The sequence below is a fragment of the Python bivittatus genome, unplaced genomic scaffold (genome assembly GCF_059951505.1).
Source record: "Python bivittatus isolate LINGU-HERP-01145 unplaced genomic scaffold, Pbiv_v1 ctg000020_np1212, whole genome shotgun sequence".
Classification (NCBI taxonomy): Eukaryota; Metazoa; Chordata; class Lepidosauria; order Squamata; family Pythonidae; genus Python; species Python bivittatus.
In genome coordinates, this window is record NW_028277030.1 from 62,207,552 (window position 1) to 62,227,017 (window position 19,466).

Sequence of the window (19,466 nt, forward strand, 5' to 3'; positions counted from 1 at the left end):
TAATGGTGCCTACACCTTTTCATTTACATATGTCCTAGCCCACCAAGGACAGAAGCAAAGCATTCTGTTTACTCCTGAAATAAAATATAGCATGAGTACTTTCAACAATTTATGTGACTAAGCCTACATTTTTATAAGCAGCTCCTTACTGCCAAATAAATATACCTCTCTTTGATACAATATTGAGAATTGGTGACTGAATCTAGTGGTACCTTCCCTAGCACCATGGCAGAAAAGAGACAACGCAAACCAATGACATTATTCTGTTCATAGATAATGACCTCACTGGTGTCATGCCACATTCTCTGCACTGCCACTGAACTGAGTAGCCTTCTCCCTCTCTACCATAACTGACTGGTGGTATTTTTCAGTGATCCCAGTAAAAAACCGAAATGTAGAACTTTGGACGTAAAAGGCTTCAGAAATCAAGTTCATTGAATGATGTCACTCTTAAGAGATTAGTCCAACATAAAAGAATCATTTGTTATAAAGTTATTATTACAAAAATGAGCTGAAATAATTTAAGAGGAAGATTTCAGTCGATACTTTATTTTTACTGCAAGTGAACAATTTTTTACCATATCGAAGGGTGGTGGTTTCAACATGCAAGTTTGATCACTGATAATACCTGCAGAAGTTAAACATGATCTCATTGTATGCTATGTATAATATATTTTCTTTCAGTGTCAAAAAGTGTTCATAGTGTCACTGGATTTACCATTTATAAAAAATTGTTTGCCAAAAATAACCGATATCGTGGTTCTCAATAAAACAAACTAAAAGAACTCATGATGAAAAAAAAAAAGCAAGATGCCTAATCAAATAGTAACTGGAGAAATTGCTTTTATTTAACATGCCAATGTTTTACATTAGATTCTTCCCAAACTCCTACAAGGACAATCTAATGACTTCATGTGGGCATTTCATAAACAGGATGAGTGGCCCAAATACAATCAGCACTGTGGTCCATGATCAGACAAATAAAAGCAGAAATCCATCCATATCAGAAAATGGTGGACAGAATTATTTGAAATCACTGCTTGAAAGCAGCTGAGCCCTACTCAGGACCTGCTGAAAGAAGTAGAGGCTGGCACTCTAATGTGGTGGGATCAGGCAGGTTCTCATATATAATTGTGTAATATTTGATTTTTAAAAAAATTACAAAGAATATTTACCAACTTAAGTTCATCACTTGACTGTAAAACAAATACTGTTTGAAGAAGCCCATTACTTCTGCAGAACGTGTTTCCCAAAGTATACCCTCTTTTTCATAAAGCAAATATATATCCATTGCAAGTATGCACTCCCAACATCTAATTCAGCATTGCCAGAATTGTAGCTGCAGAGTATGCATAGAAAAAGAGGAAAAAAGTACAGGAGAGAAAGTATTTTTATGGACAGGTCCTGCTGTGCACAAGAACAATCGTATTCTTTCATAAAAACAAATCAATGAGATTTAACAGATTAGCTATGGAATCTGGAGAGTAACACACAATCATTCCAAAGCGTTAAAAGTAGAGTGTTACGATGCCTCTTGTGCAGCAGCTGTTTATGATTTGTGTTCTTTACTATCTCTAGTTTAAATAATAAATAGAAGAATAACTTCACTGTATAGCAGAGAGAGGGAGAAAAAAAATCCTGCCTATTTTATTTTCCTTAATCTTACAGTACAAATTACTGCCATCAAGACTAATGTCACAGATTTTAATAAACACACATAATGTCACAGATGTTAATAAAGACACATTCCTTAGCATTCACCACTATTTTAAGCTCACCATTTATCTATTTTTAAGTTAGATTGATCTCACAGTTACTTTGGTGAAAATAGCAGCCTTTGTTTGATGTAGCATGCAATAGCCTAACAAATGCATTACTCTTACAGAAAAGGCTTTCTTTCTTCCAATTCCATTGCAGACAGTGTATGGAGACACACACACACACACACACACACACACGTACACACATAGGCTTATCTGCATCCTACAACTTTGACATTAAAAGATTTTTAAAAATTCCTAAAGGAAAGGTGCTCTTGAATAGTAGCAACATGTATTCATTCAACGTATAAAAGTATTTGCATCTGCATAGGATGCGGAATCCATCTCATAATAATCTTCCAGCCGCCAGTGCAATGTTTCAAAGGTTGGCCGTTCTTTGGGTTCGACGTTCCAACACTGTAGCATGATGTTGTACAACTCCAGAGGACAATTAGCTGGTTGAGGAATTCTGTACCCTTGATCCAGTTTCTGGAGCACTTGAAAACCCATCAGACCTATAATGTAGTTTTAAAAGTTTGCCAATTACACATGTGTAAGATGATAAACATACTAATTTAAAATAAATTGGGGAGATGATGCATTCTCAGGGATACATTTTTTCCCCACAAGATTCCATGCTTTCTAACATCTCTGCAAGTAATAGCAAATCAGTATCTTTAATACAAGAAATCATTCTACCCAGTTTAATCTAATTGTTAGTTTGGCAAATGGCTAAAAAACATGGAAAAACTCACATTCAGAGGGTTGGGCTTCTCAACAGGATCATATAAGAACTGACTCAAGAAATGTTGCTGTCTGCTGAAATGACAGAAATCTCTCTCTCTGTTCTTTGTAAGGATGCCAAGAAAATTATCCATGAGCTCCTGAGGTGATCACCTCTGTCTAATAGTAGAACCAGCAGTTGCTCCTGTTAACCAAATATGGTCTGGATACAGACACAGCATGACACTAACTTTCCCCTTTTGCTTAGTGGGGGTGGGAGGTTTGATACAATAGACATCTCCATAAACCCCTGACAAAAAATAGTTAAATTTGCACTGCATGTCACAATATAACCTCTAGCCATTCATATTTCCATTTGGTACCAGACACAGTACATAAACTGGGGGATTTGTATTGCAATATCACAATGTGTGTTTTTTTTCACTTGACCCCCTTCTCCCCTTCCTGCAAATGCCTATGGTTATTGCAATAGATGAGTTTAGCCATTGGGGTTTAGTATTATGTGTGAACCAGGCCATTATGGCTTAATCCACAAACAATAGTTAAAATTGTGGTTTAGAATTATTAGCAGCCATAACAAAAGACATAAGGCAAGAATGAGAGTACCAATCTTTTTAGATGGTGAGATCACTGAATAACTGTGCACAATAGTGTGGGTATTCCACAATGAAAACTCTGTGTGTGGGGGGAGGGTGTCTTTTAAAAATATAAAATATACCAAACCCCAGATCTCATGTGAGAACACAGAGATCTTGTGAGACCTGGCTTAACTCAGTGGACTTATTAAGATGGTCTCTCCCGGGCATCTTATGGATCCTATTGGTTTCCAGCAGACACTTGGGGAACTTCCCAGCAATTTGGTGGGTAACTTTGTTGGGTGCACAGAACAATCTCTGGAATTCAGAAGCAATAAAGGCATTTGACAGGATTCCCCTTGAGCAGCCTCTCCCCAGGGGTCAATCAAAGGCTGTTCCTTGATGGAAGAAATGCTAGAAGTGATGATTGGAGTGATACTGGTGAAAAACAAGGATTGAATATTGTAATGAGGTCAGGGTTTGAGCCTACACCATAGCAGTAAGGGCAATGAAGTTTGGTTGTCCTTTTGAATGACCTGTAACAAGACCCCTTCTTGTCGTTCTGTATCTCTCAGCAGAGTTTGATACCAGCAAACATGCATCTGTCAGCTCCAAGATGTAGATCAGACCAAGAAATCAACTCCGTGTTAAGACTAAAACTACTTTTATTAAGATTGGCTATAGTAATAGAATCTTTCAAGTCTGATTATGCTTTACCTTCTCCCTTTCTTATACTCATGAGAATTAGGGAGATGTCTGAAATGTCTACTTGTTTCATTGTTTGGACTTAATGTTTCCCTCCTTGTTGTTTGGATAATGGATCTCCTCTCTTTCTGCCAAGGCCATCCTCTTTACACTCTATAGCATCCTTTTGAACCATTTACGAAGGATTAGGTTTCCACTCCACCCTGAGTGGGAGATTATACAGTTGCTGGTGGGGGAGAAGAGTACAAGGCTCAACCCTCTTTATCATTCTTTTAAAAATCTACACGTAGGTGGGAGAGGAGAGGAAAATGATCTCCAACCTGGAGAAATTGTGGGAATGCTGGAAGCATGTCAGTTGAATGTTAATCTCAGAAAAGGCAACTTTGTTCAGATTGCAAAAGATCTTGGAAAAAGTGCTTCAAAGAAACTCTACCTTAATTACCTCACTATAACTGAGCCTGGGGAAAGAGTATTAGAGTTTTCAAGATTCTGGATTTACCCCAGGCTAGTGTTAAAGATACCTTCCTGGAATATATGTTGTTCTTATTTCTGTGGTCTTTCCAGCTACATGGAGCTTGACAAACTGGTACAGAAGGCAGGTGTTAATTTGCTGACAAATGAAAGCTGGTACAGAAGAGTGATACCTAAATTGTAGAAGCTACATTGGTTCCCATAAGTTTCCAGGCCCAATTCAAGGTGCTAGTTGTTACTTACAAAGCCTTTTATGGGGCTGGCCATCATTACTTCTGGGACCACATGCCCCGGGAGAATCTGCCCATACATGCTGGCTCAGAGCACATGCTATGCATCTCTCTTGCTTCAGATGTCAAGGGGAGCACAAAGACTGGCCATCTCAGTTGTAGACCTCTTGCTCTGGAATAGCTTATCCCTCTGAGTTCAGGCTAGCCCCTTACCTCTTTATCTTTCAGGAAAGGTGTAAAACTTATGATTTTTCTCAGGACATTTGAGGCAGAGGATGTCACATAAATGATAGCAGCAGTTTTGGGTAATAATATGCTAATTTAGCTGAAGATGTTGTTTACAGGTGTATGGTTTTATTATTTTATCAATAAGCTGCTTAGAAGCTTTGGAGGAGGTGTCAGGCAAATAGATGTATAAATTAATCTTGTGAAATTTTAATTGTTTTAATTTTTAAAAAAATATATACTAGAAATTAGTGGTGCTATTTTGTTTAGTAGATGGTGCAACATTTGCAATTGCTGATTGTCAGCCCATAGTATAGGACATCTAAGAGTTTTTATTCCATACAAAAAAATTCGAAGTTTTATTAAGCTTTCCCAACAACTGCAGAAAAGTGAGGAAGGAAAAAAATGTCGAAAGCATGATTTTCAACAAAGCACTCACCTGCATAAGGCATTTTTCCATAAGTGATTATTTCAAAAAGGAGTATTCCAAATGACCAAACATCAGATTTAATGCTAAACCTATTGGAGCGTATTGCTTCAGGAGCTGTCCATTTCACTGGTAGCTTTGTTTCATGCTTGGCTTCATAGACGTTTTCATTTTCTACCTATTTCATGCAAACAAGAAGCAATGTAATAAATGGCCAGATCTGTCCATTTCCACTATTGTGAAACTCAAATTAATCTAAAACTTTTTTTTTCATTTGCAAACATTTACATAATCCTAATAATCATGATACTGAAATTGCTTGTTGACTGTTAACTGAAATCAATGGAGTTTCAAGATGTTCCCTGACAACCTGAACTAGCCAGATAAAACCTTTGTTCTTTCATTCCTAGTCCTCATTTTGTCAAGCATCCATGCAACACCAATATGCCTGTGATTAATTGGGGCCTACTACTGTGAGTGCTGAATCTGTCAGTGACAGCAGTGCAAGCTACCTGTTGGCAGCAGGGGCCCAGGACTCACGTGAGGCCTTTAGCAAGAAGACAAGGTGACAGCGAGAGCTAATGCATTCAGAACCTTTGTTTTGTGATTAATTGCAGACACCAAAGAAACACTGATTTTGATCATCGTCGCTTAAATAGTTCCAGGATTTGAAAAGCAGACTCCAAGAAGTGTAAATTAATATATTGGTTCAAAGTGGCACCAGTTAATTTAGGCAAACTGAGCTGGCAGACTCTGAAGAATAAATGTAGACTTATTTACTTATATATTAGATTTTTTTGAGGTTAGCCTGCTTCCTTTCTCAGATGCACATTGTTCTGAGTTTCTGAAATGGAATAATATACGTTCAGTCCTTGATTCTTTTTTTTTAAATCAGACTATACAGATCGTCATCAAGATGTCTTTATTACTTCAGTGTACCTTGTTAAAATTATGACTGCATTTGTACATCATGTTAAGACAAATTGGTTGCTCCTGTTTTGGTCTCTGCTCTAGGGTAGTTAAGCAAATCGCAGAAACAAGTGCAGTGCAAATATTTGACCTAAAGTTTCAATCTGAAGGCAATTTGATAGAATGATTCCTCTGAATCAAATATTATAATGAAATCGTCAAATCGATCTCATGGGTAAAATCAAATCAGACACCTCCAAATTGATTCTGACTTAATTCAACAAGAAGCAAACACACTTTTCTCCAAATCAGTTTAAAAGTATGAATTCATCCAGTTGAAAATGCAGATTCATTTCATTTAAGAATGAATCAATTTGGAAGGCCAAACTGAGTCACTTTTCCCAAACAGAATCACAAATTCACATTTGGATTTTAGGTGATTTACATACCCCTAGGAAAAACTCCTTCCGTGATTTGTTTACCATGATCAATACTTTGATTTGTTCCCCTCAGAGCAAGCACAGTTGGAACCAACTCTTCCAAATCTAATATATAAAGAGAAGTTTACTCTTAATTCAAGGTACTATTAAAGTTTCTGATTCTTGAATACCAAGAAGACCAAAAAGATAAATAAGGGAGGGAGCTATTCCATCTTACTGGGTCCAAGACAGCCAGCACAAACTTAAACACTACTTTTCCTGAATATCTTATTTCTTCCTCTCTTGGATCACATAATAAATGCTGCCATTTGAAGCTACAATAATCCACCTTCAAATCTGCTGCAGCCCATTGTCTTGATTTACTGGAACCAGACACAGGGCCTAATCCCAACAAGCCTGAAGCAAAAAGCCGATCTAACGAAACCAACCCAGAACCTATCACCCTTTCACAAGCCAGCACCTCTGCAGGAGGTAAAGCAGATCAAGGAATGAGCAGTGAGTGTTCTAAAAGTGCATGCTAAACAAATCACAGAAGGAGTTTTTATTTAGCCACTGCTGCTGTCAGGAAAATCCAGCTAGGAGAAATTGAGCAAGGTACAACACCACATTTCATGGTAAATTAGAACTATGTCTTGCTGTGACTTCCAAACATAGCCTTTGTGTCTAGCTACAGCAATCAGCTGATTCTTATTCTGGAAACTCCATGACAATGATTACTGTTCCTTGTGCCCAATATTAGAGACCATATATAGATGCTGCCTCTGCGTCTAGCAATTCCATTCTTAAATAGCACCCTTGTAGATGTCCTATCATTCAGGGCAGCGTTTCTTAAAGTGTGGTCTGAGTACCATTGTGGGTCCTCCAAAACCCTCTCAGGGGTCCTTGAAATCAAAATTATTTGCCAGATATTTAAGATATTTGCAAAAAATTTGAAACAATGTCACTCTGCTCATTATTATTTTTTATATCTTAAAAAAATATAGGGTTTTTTCATGAAAATATTTATGTTAACTTCTAATGGGTTTAATGTTGTTATTTTTACATGATTCAATAAATAAATATTTTACAAATGCATCCATTTTAATTTTTAGTTTGGTAAATATTGATAAATATTGATAAATATAACCATAAATATAGAAATAGAAATATAGAAATATAATCCAGACAAACAAAAACTCTTTTGGGGTCCTCCATAACTGTTAAAAGTGGGAAGGGTCCTCAGAGCAAAAAGTGTAAGAAACACTGCTCTAGGGCATGAATTCCTAAATTATATATTGGCTTTTGTGCCTAATATAGCTAACGCTTCCAAAGATCTGAGACATTAATTTGAAAGTGATACTATTTGCAGGCTACCTTAAAAACCCGTGCAAGTCCAAAATCTGCCACTTTGTAAACATTGTGATCACCAACCAGGACGTTCCTTGCTGCCAAATCACGGTGGATGTAATTCTGGGATTCCAGATAAGCCATTCCAGAGGCCACTTGGGCTGCCATGTCCACCTGTTCTGGCAAATGGATTCTGGAACCTGCATCATCTGCAAGGAAGAAATATTTGGAGAAGGTTGGGGAAAAACATCTTCTAGACGTGACTTGCAACAAGCACTCTCTACAGGTCTGCCTTGGGCAGACCAATTCTACTTGGAGTAAGCAGCCTCGCAGATAGCCAAGCCCCAAGCTATGTAGGACTTCACTTGCATGTGGAAACCAACTGGCAGCCAATGTTGCTCTCACAGTACTGGTGTTATATGGCTATATTGGACGGTGCCCGTCAGCATGCTGGCCATAACATTCTGCATTACAAATGCAGTCCCCTGTTCAGCGCAGTAGTCCAGACATAACGTGATGAGGGTAAGAGTGACAAATGCCAGTATTTTATGTTCTTGAATAGTACACAACTGGCACTCCAGCCATAGCTTGGCACAGCTGTTCCAGCAGGAGCTGGCCCTTTGTAGCTTTCGCCCTACCACTTTCTCAACAACCTTCTCTAGAAAGGGAAAGGGAAGGGATTGAGCCATAGTTATCTAATAGGGTTGGGTCCAAGGTTGGCCCCTTTAGTGGGGAGGGAGCATTCCAGCACTCTCTTCAAGGACACTGGCATCTCCCCCTCCCACAGCAAAATGTTCACAATAGCTCAGGCTTAGTCTTCAGTCCCCAGCTACACATACAAGCTAGGAGGGGCAGGGATCTAGCCCATAGGATACAGTGCTCATCTCAGGATCTCTGACCAATTCCTTAAGATCAATGGATTCAAACAGGGAACTTTGTAAGATATTGGAATATTTTACTACTTAATAAATGGAACTGCCCTAACTGCCCTCTGGGTGTCCTGGCACACATTATGGGAACTCCTGTGGGGGCTGTGAAAAAAATAATGAGACACTAAGGGTGTCATAAGCTGAGAATGTTTGGGAACTTCTGCCTTAACTTCATAGATATTTTAATTATACACATTTTAGGGGGAAGAATTGTATCACAAATTCATAGGAATGCTAAGAAACCTGAGGTATACTTGTCTTCTTATCTGCATGTTATCTCAGAAAGTGCAGATCAGGTTCATTCATTTGGATGTAGAACAACTCTTTCTTTCTTTCTTTTTTCTTCCCCCTATGCCTTCCAAGATCTCATCAGTCTCCAAACTTGTCTAATAAAATTATTGGATTCCTTTGATCTTCATGGCTGAGCTTTGGGGTTTACTGCTCATTTTCCTTGTTCACCTAGCCAGTCTCAAGCTGCAACGAGATGGCTGCAGTATTGTTTTTCCGTTTTGTTTTGCTTTTTAACTGGCTGGGGGAAAGTGGAACAGCTGGGAGACGAGAGTAGAAGTGGGTGACAAGTATTGTAAGTGTTTCAGCAGATATCAAAGGCTAAGTAGCAGAAAAGAGGCATTGTTATCGCAGACTGCTACTGTACCTTAAGCCTGAGATATGTGTACTTGCTTTTTCCCCTGACCTTCTTTTTGCCACAGTAGAATTTGCTTCTTTCATTGATTCTGCTTAGTGAAAGCACTATGGCACTTGCTTCAGCCTCGCCTATCCATGGAATACCAGATGTAGCCATTGTGTTAATACTGCTGTTTGGGAAGTGGGAAGGAAGGTGGATGAGTATTTGTTGTTTTAAGAATCAGGCATTATAGTCAAGTTATATATAAAGTAATGAAGGTTAGGTACTGAGAGGATTTTACAACAGTCCTATTGCTGTTGGCAGATGAGAGGGAATATGTTGGGATAGAGTAATTGATGAACGTTGTACAAAATAGCCCACTGTTAATATTGCAAGTCAAAATGGGACTGAATCTTCCCTGCTACTGAGAGTTGCGTTTCTCTATATAGAAAGGATGATATTTGCATCCTCTTTCCCCCTATTCTTTATGGTGCAAATCCTCTGTTTAGCAATATGAAATTGCTTTCTTGTTCAAAAGACTGCATCAGGTTGAAGTGCTATTAGCTCCCCCATTACATGCCAATTTTCACCTCTAGTTCTCCACATTTCAGAATGGTTGCCTCCTTTCTGAGAGGGAAAATCTGCCTATTTCCATCATTCCATCATCAATATCATCTTGATATCGTACTTGTAAATTCCCATTAATAGATTATATAAAGGCTAGAGCTGGCAAGGAGGAAATGAGGAGCTGTAACTAGACATGGCTGTTTTGTAAACACTGTCCATTTCAGCCAGGCCAGTGTGGTGCAAACAATCTCTTACAAAACAGCACACAAAAGAAACTCAGGCTTTAAACCTAAGCAGTGTGTATGTGTGTGTGTGTGTGTGTGTGTGTGTGTGTGTGTGTGTGTGATACCCGTCATGGGGAGAGAGCCAGTTTGGTCTAGTGGTTAAGGTACCAGGCTAGAAACTGGGAGATGTTGAGTTCTAATTCCACCTTAGGCACAAAGCCCACTGGGTGAACTTGGGCCAGTCACTCTCTCTCAGCCCTAAGAAACAGGCAAGGGCAAACCACTTCTGAAATCTTGCCAAGAACTGCAGGGACTTGTGCAGGCAGTTGCCAGGAGTCAACACTGATTCGAAGGCACAAATCTCTCTCTCTCTCTCTCTCTCTCTCTCTCTCTCTCTCCATCCATCCATCCATCCATCCACCCGCCATGAGGAGATAGAGATATAGATATAAAATAACTGATGTTTAGTGCTTGTGAGGCTTTTCTTCCCCTTACTATGGTTGTTTGTATAAACATACTTATCCATACAAGCTTCATTCAACCAAAAGAGGTTTACACCAAAGAGTCTGGTAACCACCTCTTGACAGATTATGACTGAAGCCAGTGGGATGAAGGTCCAGCCAAAGTACCACCACTGGAAGTCTCTGGCTAAAACTGGGAACTACAGGAGAACAAGTCAGACTGCTAAAGAACAATCTTAAACCGGTCATGTGGCAAGGCTGGATCCATATATAAACTACCTCTGGTTTCACTTACTACCTTTCTTAGCACTTGCCTTGTTCTTTTTTCCCCCCATGTCAGACCAGATTTTCCTTCTTTCTTGTACTTACTTCATTGCACCTAAACTTGTTTTAATAATAATAATAATAATAATAATAATAATAATAATAATAATTATTCAGACAAACAAATACCTGCCACACAAAACCCCAGACTTAACAATTGTTGACAAGAAAGACAAAAAAGTCTGGATAGTGGACATTGCGATACCTGGAGACAGCAGCATAGAAGAGAAAGAATTGGAGAAAATCACAAAATACAAAGACCTGCAAATAGAAGTAGAACGACTGTGGCAAAAGAAAGCAAAGATAGTACCAATACTTATAGGTGCCTTAGGTGCAATCCCAAAACATCTGGAGCACCATTTGAACACCATCAGCATTGACAAAATCACCATCAGTCAGTCAGAAAAGGCAGCTTTACTTGGAACAGCTTACATCCTGCGATGATACCTTTAACACCATCAAAGAACATCTGCCTATCCCAGGTCCTTGGGAAGGACTTGATCAATGGATAAAAATGCCAAATCCAGTCTAAGCATCTGGCTGACTGTGTGACCAACCATAATAATAATAGTAATATACTACCAGAACATTTGCTTTGAGATGAGCATGGTTCCATAATCTAACATTAAAGTAATTTTAATCTTCTGGTGGACAATTTATATATACAGTATTTATACCTGGAAATTGGTCTCACAGGTTCCTAAGCTGTTCCTAATTTAGATACTTTTTTAAAATTCTGTGTGCTTTTTCTTTTTTGTCTGCAAAACCACTCTTTGTTAGTTTGCAGTGCATGACTAGAGGACAAAGCATGGCTAGGAGAGTAAGACCTGAAATGTAAAAAAGAGATGTTGCATCCCACACTAGGAAACAAGGCCACGCCTTGTCATATGACATCACTTTTACCTAATCTCAGTTTTTTTAGGGGCTAGTTATGGTTCCTCAGTGATAAGGAAAGATTAAGTATCATTTATCATTCATATCACACTTTGTACATTTTATAAAGAAAGACCTTCATTCTCTTCATCTCTTTCCATCTCATGCTGATGTAGGTAACTTTTTGGTGGCCAGGGACCATACCCAATATTTTGGGGTAGAATAATATGCTTAATGATGCTATGCATAGGTATAGTCAAAATGTTCTATTTTTTTTTTCCCTTGGCTTTTGGGAAGGAAGGAGTTTTGTGGGAATTAAATGTTTTGGGGTTTATAGGCTCCTGGGGCCAAGAGAGAGAAGGTGGGTGGCTATTTGTGGCCTTGGACCCCAGACTGCCTTCCCCTGATCTAACTGATCCTTGATGTGATGGCCATCACACTCTGAAATGATCCATCAGATGAGGAGGAGTGCAAGAACTGAACATGGACCGGAAAGGCCTGGTCAAGGCCTTTCCTGAGTCATGCAGTTTTCTGGGGAACCTTGAAGCAGCCAGATTCATACTGTAATGTACTGTGTTGTCCTGACTTGTTACCTGAAATAGACACAAACAGATAGGCATTTGCATACAAATAAAATGCAAACTGCCATCCTCTTTTTAGAAATCCTTTCCCATAATTTTCCCATAAATCTACAGCATTTTTCAGACTTTCTGTTATGGCACACCCATGTAGTAGAAAGAAAAGGAAAGGTATCTTCTTCAAGACTCATGATAATGTTCCTGTGACACACATACACAAAGAAGGATAGCTTTTATTATTTAGAAATACAGTAACAATGGCCTTTTTTTTTTTTTTTTTTTGGAGGGGATGGGACATTTTGCGAAGTCTCTGATTAGCTATGAAGATTCCAGTAGAAGGGAGTACAGGACCACATACCTCCTCCAAAGTTTTGAGAATGACTTCCCCACACCATTCCCAAATTCCTACTAAATTAGAATGTTAAATGAGACTGAAGGGGCAGATACTAATTATACAAGGACCAACTGCATTGACTATTTCATTTCATTTCATTTTGTTAAGATTGAATCTAAATTAAATCTACTTTAGCTTTTGTCTGGCCCATTCTTAGAATACAATCCCAGCATGCCATTCAAAGTGTAAGTGGTTTGGGACACACACACACACACAAAATGTCAATCCCTGCTAGTCATTACTGGCTTCATATCCAATCACACTAAATTGAACTGCTCATCTCTCCTTCCCCCTCCCTCTCCTTTTTTTAATACCAATGTGTTTGCTTTACTGCAGACTGCCACACTATATCTAAATGAAATGTTTCTTACTCACTCTGGAGGTATTCTAGCAGACTCCCATGTCTCATCAGCTCTGTAACAATATAAATTGGATCCTGTAAAGTGCAAACAGCATAGAGCTGTATAAGCTTAGGGTGTCTCAAATTCTTCATTATCTGTGCCTCCCTCAGGAAGTCCTTTGGATCCATTGAACCTGAAATGAGAACAGCAGTGAAAGAAAATTAGTGTGTGTTATTAAGGGCTATTTTGGTTTGCCCAACAGCCTTGTGGAAATAACCAGGGACATTTTCTGCCCCTTTGCTAAGCAGCACAGATAGCAATGCAAATCCCCCTTACGGAGTTCAGATATGGAATTTATGAAATTGAAATAGCAAAGGAGAACACATTGCTTTTTTCCCCCCCAATTGAATTCTAGAAAAATCCAACAACAATAGCAACTGTGGTCCTCCAACTTCCCTCGACCCCCACATAAACACTATTGCTTATGACCAAAGCTGAAATCGCAGCTGCATTATTGATTTCACTGTTCATCTGAATCTTCAAAATGGAAGCATGATCAGAAAATGTGCAGTATTGTCAACATCTTAGCTGTTGGAATCCAACCTCTAGCCACAGATTTAATCCATAACAAAACTCTCCCTCATTATCTTCAAGATGTATTGTTGTGATTCATTGTATCTTGGGATGGAATTATTGCTTACTTTAACAAATAAATATTACAATTTTTGGTATCAAAAAATGAAATGCAGGGTTCTGCTGCCCCTGTCATGCAGTAAGTCCATGCCAGGGAAAAATCAGACTTCAAAAGAATGTAGACAAGTAGTCTAGATTAGTGTTTGTTGAAATTTCGTCTGCCTATGTATCAGCAGTATCTTTCATTTAAGTGAAGATGATTTTTTTTTTTCCTGCGGGGGTCGGGGTAGGGGTGGGTGGGGGTGGGAAGAAATATGAATAGCTCCATTCCCTTGCATCACCATCATAGCCTGAAGGTGATTCCATGAAGTCAAAAGTGTCAGTTGGTGAAAAGATCCATTTCAATTTTGCTCAGATTCTCCTTTTTTTCACCTTGAGTTCTCTTTGACTCAATTGCAGACTTCACCCCCCCCAAAAAAAAATCCACATGCAGACTTGTTTGCATTTTTGGGGACCTCTCTTCTAACATACACATATTCCCAATATTTGCACTTTTCCAAATAATATGCCTTTACTGTTTCTTTTTCTTCAATAAATCATTTTTCTATAGCATTATTTCCATATCTGGAGCATCCATGTGTCTTGGATTTTAGATTCCAGCTGGCTGGGAACTATGAGAGTCTAACATTTCTAGGGTCATCAAACTGAAGAAAGCTATCCTATAGGTTCAGCTGGGGCAAAAATGATAAATTCATTTAAAAATACAAATAGAAATATGTTCGGCTATTTCTAGTGGAAAGCCTTCTCTAACCACTATTTTTTTCCAGGCCATTTACCATGGAAAATCAGAGTTTTACTCACTTACTGCATACACTTTTCATATGCAGATCTCACACACTTTTAAAATACATGAAGAGGACTATTGACAAGTTTATGGGAAACATTTTATTTGGGACCTTAGAAAAAATATGGAGAATGTATGGCCTGCTAGATATTGTTGAACTTCAAATCCCAGCACTCCTCATCATTGGCCTTGCTGGCTAGAACTGCAGGGATTTGGGTTCAGCAACATCTAGAGGGCCACTTTTTCTCTTCTTCTGCATTAGAGCCAAACTAGGCTTCACGTACGTGTGTAATTTCCCTTGCAGTCCTCTTAAAGGATTATTGCATGAGCAAATGTAATATGGATTTAAACAAACAAACAAACAAACAAAAGATTGGCTCTTTATGCCCCTTGTGCTTCCAGATAATGTATTTAGGTTTTAAAGCTGTGCTTGGCACAATATGGTTAAAATCTTCTTCTAACTATTTATTAAGAGTTCTTACCAAATAATCACTGAAATCTCACTGTAGGATACTTTCTACTCTTCTTTCTTTTACTATCCCCCCCTTCCTTTTTAAAGAGCATTGAAAAAATACTCAGCAATAAGAAAATCCAAAGTTAGACCTAGTGTTAGAATGCATTAAAAACTGCAAAATGGTTCAAACATAATGAGTTAGTAGACTTACAAGTGCAGCTGGCATGGTTTAAAAAAAATAAATAATCCGATGCTGATGTATTAATCACAGATCCTAAAAGTGCTTCATGGGACCACTTTGTTTCTATGAAGAGTGGTGCCAGTTTAATTAGGCATCGTGTGTCTGTGTGTGCGTGTGCATGTGTGTGTGTCTGTGTGTGTGTGAGGTTAATTGAAGGCCTTTCTAGATGTAAAGGCTGCAGTTTAATCATTTGTTCTTTTAATTCAACATTGGGAGGATCAAAGATCAGTTTCTAAGCCAAGTGGAGAAAATGGTTGAAATGAATGGATTTATCACGTGAAGCTTCTTAAATGTGTAGCGTTCAATAATCCTAGAAATAACTATCTCTACGCTCTTTTTTAAATGGATAGCTCAGTTTCTTCTCTATCCTACAATAACTATTTTATTGTACCTCAACAATAGAGCAAGAATTTTATTGGTTAATATCAGAATTTAAAAAAAAATAAACAAAACAAAACCTATCCATGATGCCTATTGCTTGAACAAATATATCTCTCATGTTCAAACTCACCATTCGCTGTACAGAGCCAGGAGATTTTTAGTTAAATCTTCTCAGTATCCAATTGAATTTTTTTAAAGGATATTGGGCTTTTGCCTTCCATTTTGATAAAAATAATTTGTCACCATATCCCATGGCCAAGAGCTTCGGTCATCACGTGATTTGATTCAAAATAATGTCATGCCACTAATTCTATTCGGCATTACCAAGAGGATTTGGGATTAATAGGAACTGAAGATGCTAGTGGTATTCCAATGAAATAAATTTGGATTTGCTTTTACCGATCTGTTACGGGAAAGCTTGCTGTAAGCACTTCTTTTCCCTGCTGCTATTTCTGTGGGAGGATAAGGAGCTGCCCCTCTACTTCAAGGTAGCCATCTTCCTCAGCCACTCCAGGCCTGGTCCGACCTGGCCCTACTTTTGACATAGGACAATTCTTCTGTCCCCATGTGTTCCTGCTGACTTTCAGCATTCCAGTCCAGACAGCAGGGGCTTGGTAATGGGGCCAGGCTGGCGCTTGGTCCAGACTATGGCCACTGCAAGATCTGATTGGTTGTTCCCTGCTTCTTGCCCTTCCCATCTGTGCAGGGCAGGCAACATTCACAGGTTGGCCTCTGTGTTGGCAAAACTCCCACACTTGACTTTTATTTATTTATTTATTTGTTTATTTGTTTGTTTATTTTATTTGTAAATCAAATGTATATCACCGCCCAACTCCCTCACAAGGAGGGACTCTGGGCGGTTCACAACCAAACAGACTTTTCCTTTTAGGGATTGCTCCCTCCTCCCTAATTCCCATTATTTTCCTTTTCTTTCTCAGATGTCTACTCACAAGGATGCATTCACACCCCTTTTCCCACATTCTTTTCTTTGATGCTAATGCAAACCCACCCTTTTACTGTACCAATGTTGTTTTGATGCTGTAATGATTAAAGCAAGAGGAACAGGTTCCTTCATTTCTACATTCCACTGTTAATCCATGGAACCTTTGTAGCCAGGAAGAACAGAGGGTTCAGCTTCAGAGAAGAGAAGTAGCATTTACTGAAACTATGTAATGCCATTGCAACTTAAAGGTTGGGGGGTGCTGGGGAAAGAAAAGGGGAGTCCTGCAGTTCTATGAGCAGAGGGTGGGAAAGCAAGGAGAGGATGATTCAGCCAGCCTGGGCAGAAACTGAAAAGGTGCCCACTGGGAGATGTAAGGACTGTATGGAGTAATGAGCTTCTAGGGGGCTAGGAAAACATGGGGTGATGAAAGTTGACTTAATGGATCAACCATAAGATCAATTTTAAAAATGGCAGCTGCCAACTAGTGGAGAACATAGGAGTCTTGCAGTTCACTAGTTGCACAGTGGAGGGCTACACAGGGCAGTGACCTGTTGCTGGAGAAGGAACTTGCCAGGCACTGTAGTGAATCAGAGCTAGAGCCACTGCTACATTGGAAGGAAGGGCCGCAGACCATCAACCTAGGTCTTCAAATGACTTAGGATGAGTGGAGGATGATGTCATCTGTTTCTGCACTCAAGGAATAGTGGGCAACCTGTACTGGTGATGGGGCAAACAATAAGTGTGGATTGCACATAGTCACCTCAGGCTGCTGAGTCAAGTCATAAAAAAGCAGCAAATTGTTAATTACTTAGTGCATATTAATATTACATTTTTTTTTTTTACTTGTAAGGAGACAGTTTTGTTTATACCTCAGATGTCAGAGTCTTGGGGATAAGGCACCTTTAGGGGTGGGGAACAGCAAGGAGAAGGTTAGCCGTATGCTGTTCTGCCTTATGTCCTGTGCAGTCTAATGCCTTGGTATGAGTCCTGATTATTAGAAAAAAGTATATAATATAAAATGCCAACCAAAAGTCTTGCTACCTTCAGTGAAACTGCAATTTTTCTTTGGCATCTTTACGTTACACAAATGGTGGAAAATGCACAGGAGAATACTTATAGACAGCCAGTACTCTACAACAGCTATATAGTACAGCTGGGATTTATTTATTTATTCATCCATCCAATTTATATGGTTCCCCTTTTTATCCAAGAAACTCTGGGTAGTGAACAAAATAAAGAGAAATTCATTATAAACCAAAAGCCAGAACTGCATCAAGGCTTAACAGAAACATGAAACCATTAGACTCATATATCCATGCCAGAGCACCCATGCTAATATTCTGACCCCAATGCCTGGGAAGAACCAGGTCTTCACAGCCTTGCAAAGGGCCAATAGAGTGCAGGCTGTCCATATTTTGTGGGGGAAGCTGATCTATACAACAGGCGTCATATTAGAGAAGGTATGCTTCCAGGGAGGGGCACCAGATAACATTGTTTTATCAATGGCAGCCAGAAATGGCAGCCAGAGGATGCCCACTCTTCCAGATCTGGTGGGACAGGCACAATCCACTGAGGAGAGGTGGTCCCACAAGTATGGGACAGGCACAATCCACTGAGGAGAGGTGATCCCTCTTTGCCTCTGAGTATTATTCCCAGAAATAGACAGGTCTATAAGAATGTTGGTGGTCCTTCAAATAACCTCAACCAACAGCCAAAATCAAGATAACAAAGTGGATCCATCACTATTCAATATACCTAGTTCAAGGGCCTGAGTGGCTGCCTTCTGCACCAATTAAGTATCTCAATTATCTTCAAAGGTAGTTCCAGTTGCAGTAATCAATTAAGCATGCAATTTGCACACTCATAACCAAGTCGGAGTCCACTCTCCCTGGAAAGCACTGCAGATGAGAACAATGCTATGAAATGGAAGACCAAGAGGCATGAAGAAAGAGTTCAAGTGAGGAGGATTTTCATAGCCCATTGTCAATTATGTCAAATGAAAATAAAGCATATACAGTGGTACCTCTACTTACGAACGCCCCTACTTACGAAATTTTCAAGATACGACCATCTCCGGCCCCAAAATTTTGCCTCTACTTACGAACTTGCCTCTACTTACAAACCGGATCCGCGGCCATTTTCCCTGCTGCCACGCGGTCGCGGCTTCCTGTGGGCGAGATCGCGGTAGCAAGGAGATGTTCGGTGAGGCTTGTGGTGTATTTTGTGGCGTTTGGAAGGTTTTTGTGGCATTTAGAAGGTTTTTGAGGTTTCAAAATAAAATGCATATGTTTCAGAACTGTTTAGCCATATTTACATTGAACCTTATGGGGGAAATTTACCTCGGGGTGCGACCAAATTCGGAGGGCGGATTAGCCGTATTTACATTGAACCTTATGGGGAAATTTGCCTCGTGGTGTGACCAAATTCGGAGGGCGGAACGGATTAACCTTATTTACATTGAACCTTATGGGAAAATTTACCTCAACTTGAGACCAACTCGAGTTGCAACCAGAGTCACGGAACGGATTAAGTTCGTAACTAGAGGTACCACTGTACCTAGAAAGAAAACTAGTGAGGAACTGACAAAGTTTAAAAAAAAAATAGTAGGAAAACAAGGGACTAATTTAAACACCCTTAGGTAATACCAACTTTAATTTTAAATTATTGCTACTTATTCTTATTTTATGATAAGTGAATGTATTAATTTAGTGAAAATCCCACTTGCAATTATAAAGTAGCCTAAGGGAACTTCCACACAGCTGTCAATTTCATCTTCCAAAACTCATAAGTGCACCATCGTCTCTTCAGCACTGCCATCCTCACAATGCTCAGTGCTTCTATC

At 39.2% G+C, this 19,466-nt stretch overlaps 1 protein-coding gene across 1 annotated transcript in view; it reads right to left on the reverse strand.

The window, feature by feature from the left end:
• Window positions 1-794: 794 nt before the first annotated feature.
• Window positions 795-19,466, reverse strand: part of FRK (fyn related Src family tyrosine kinase) — a 50,725-nt gene continuing 32,053 nt past the window's right edge. The window contains exons 5-8 of the mRNA XM_007429060.4: window positions 13,163-13,321; window positions 7,840-8,021; window positions 5,150-5,315; window positions 795-2,275 (exon numbers count right to left, since the gene is read on the reverse strand). Of these exons, the coding sequence (XP_007429122.1) occupies window positions 2,061-2,275; window positions 5,150-5,315; window positions 7,840-8,021; window positions 13,163-13,321 (722 nt within the window). The 3' untranslated portion in view covers window positions 795-2,060. The remainder of the gene's footprint in view (window positions 2,276-5,149; window positions 5,316-7,839; window positions 8,022-13,162; window positions 13,322-19,466) is intronic.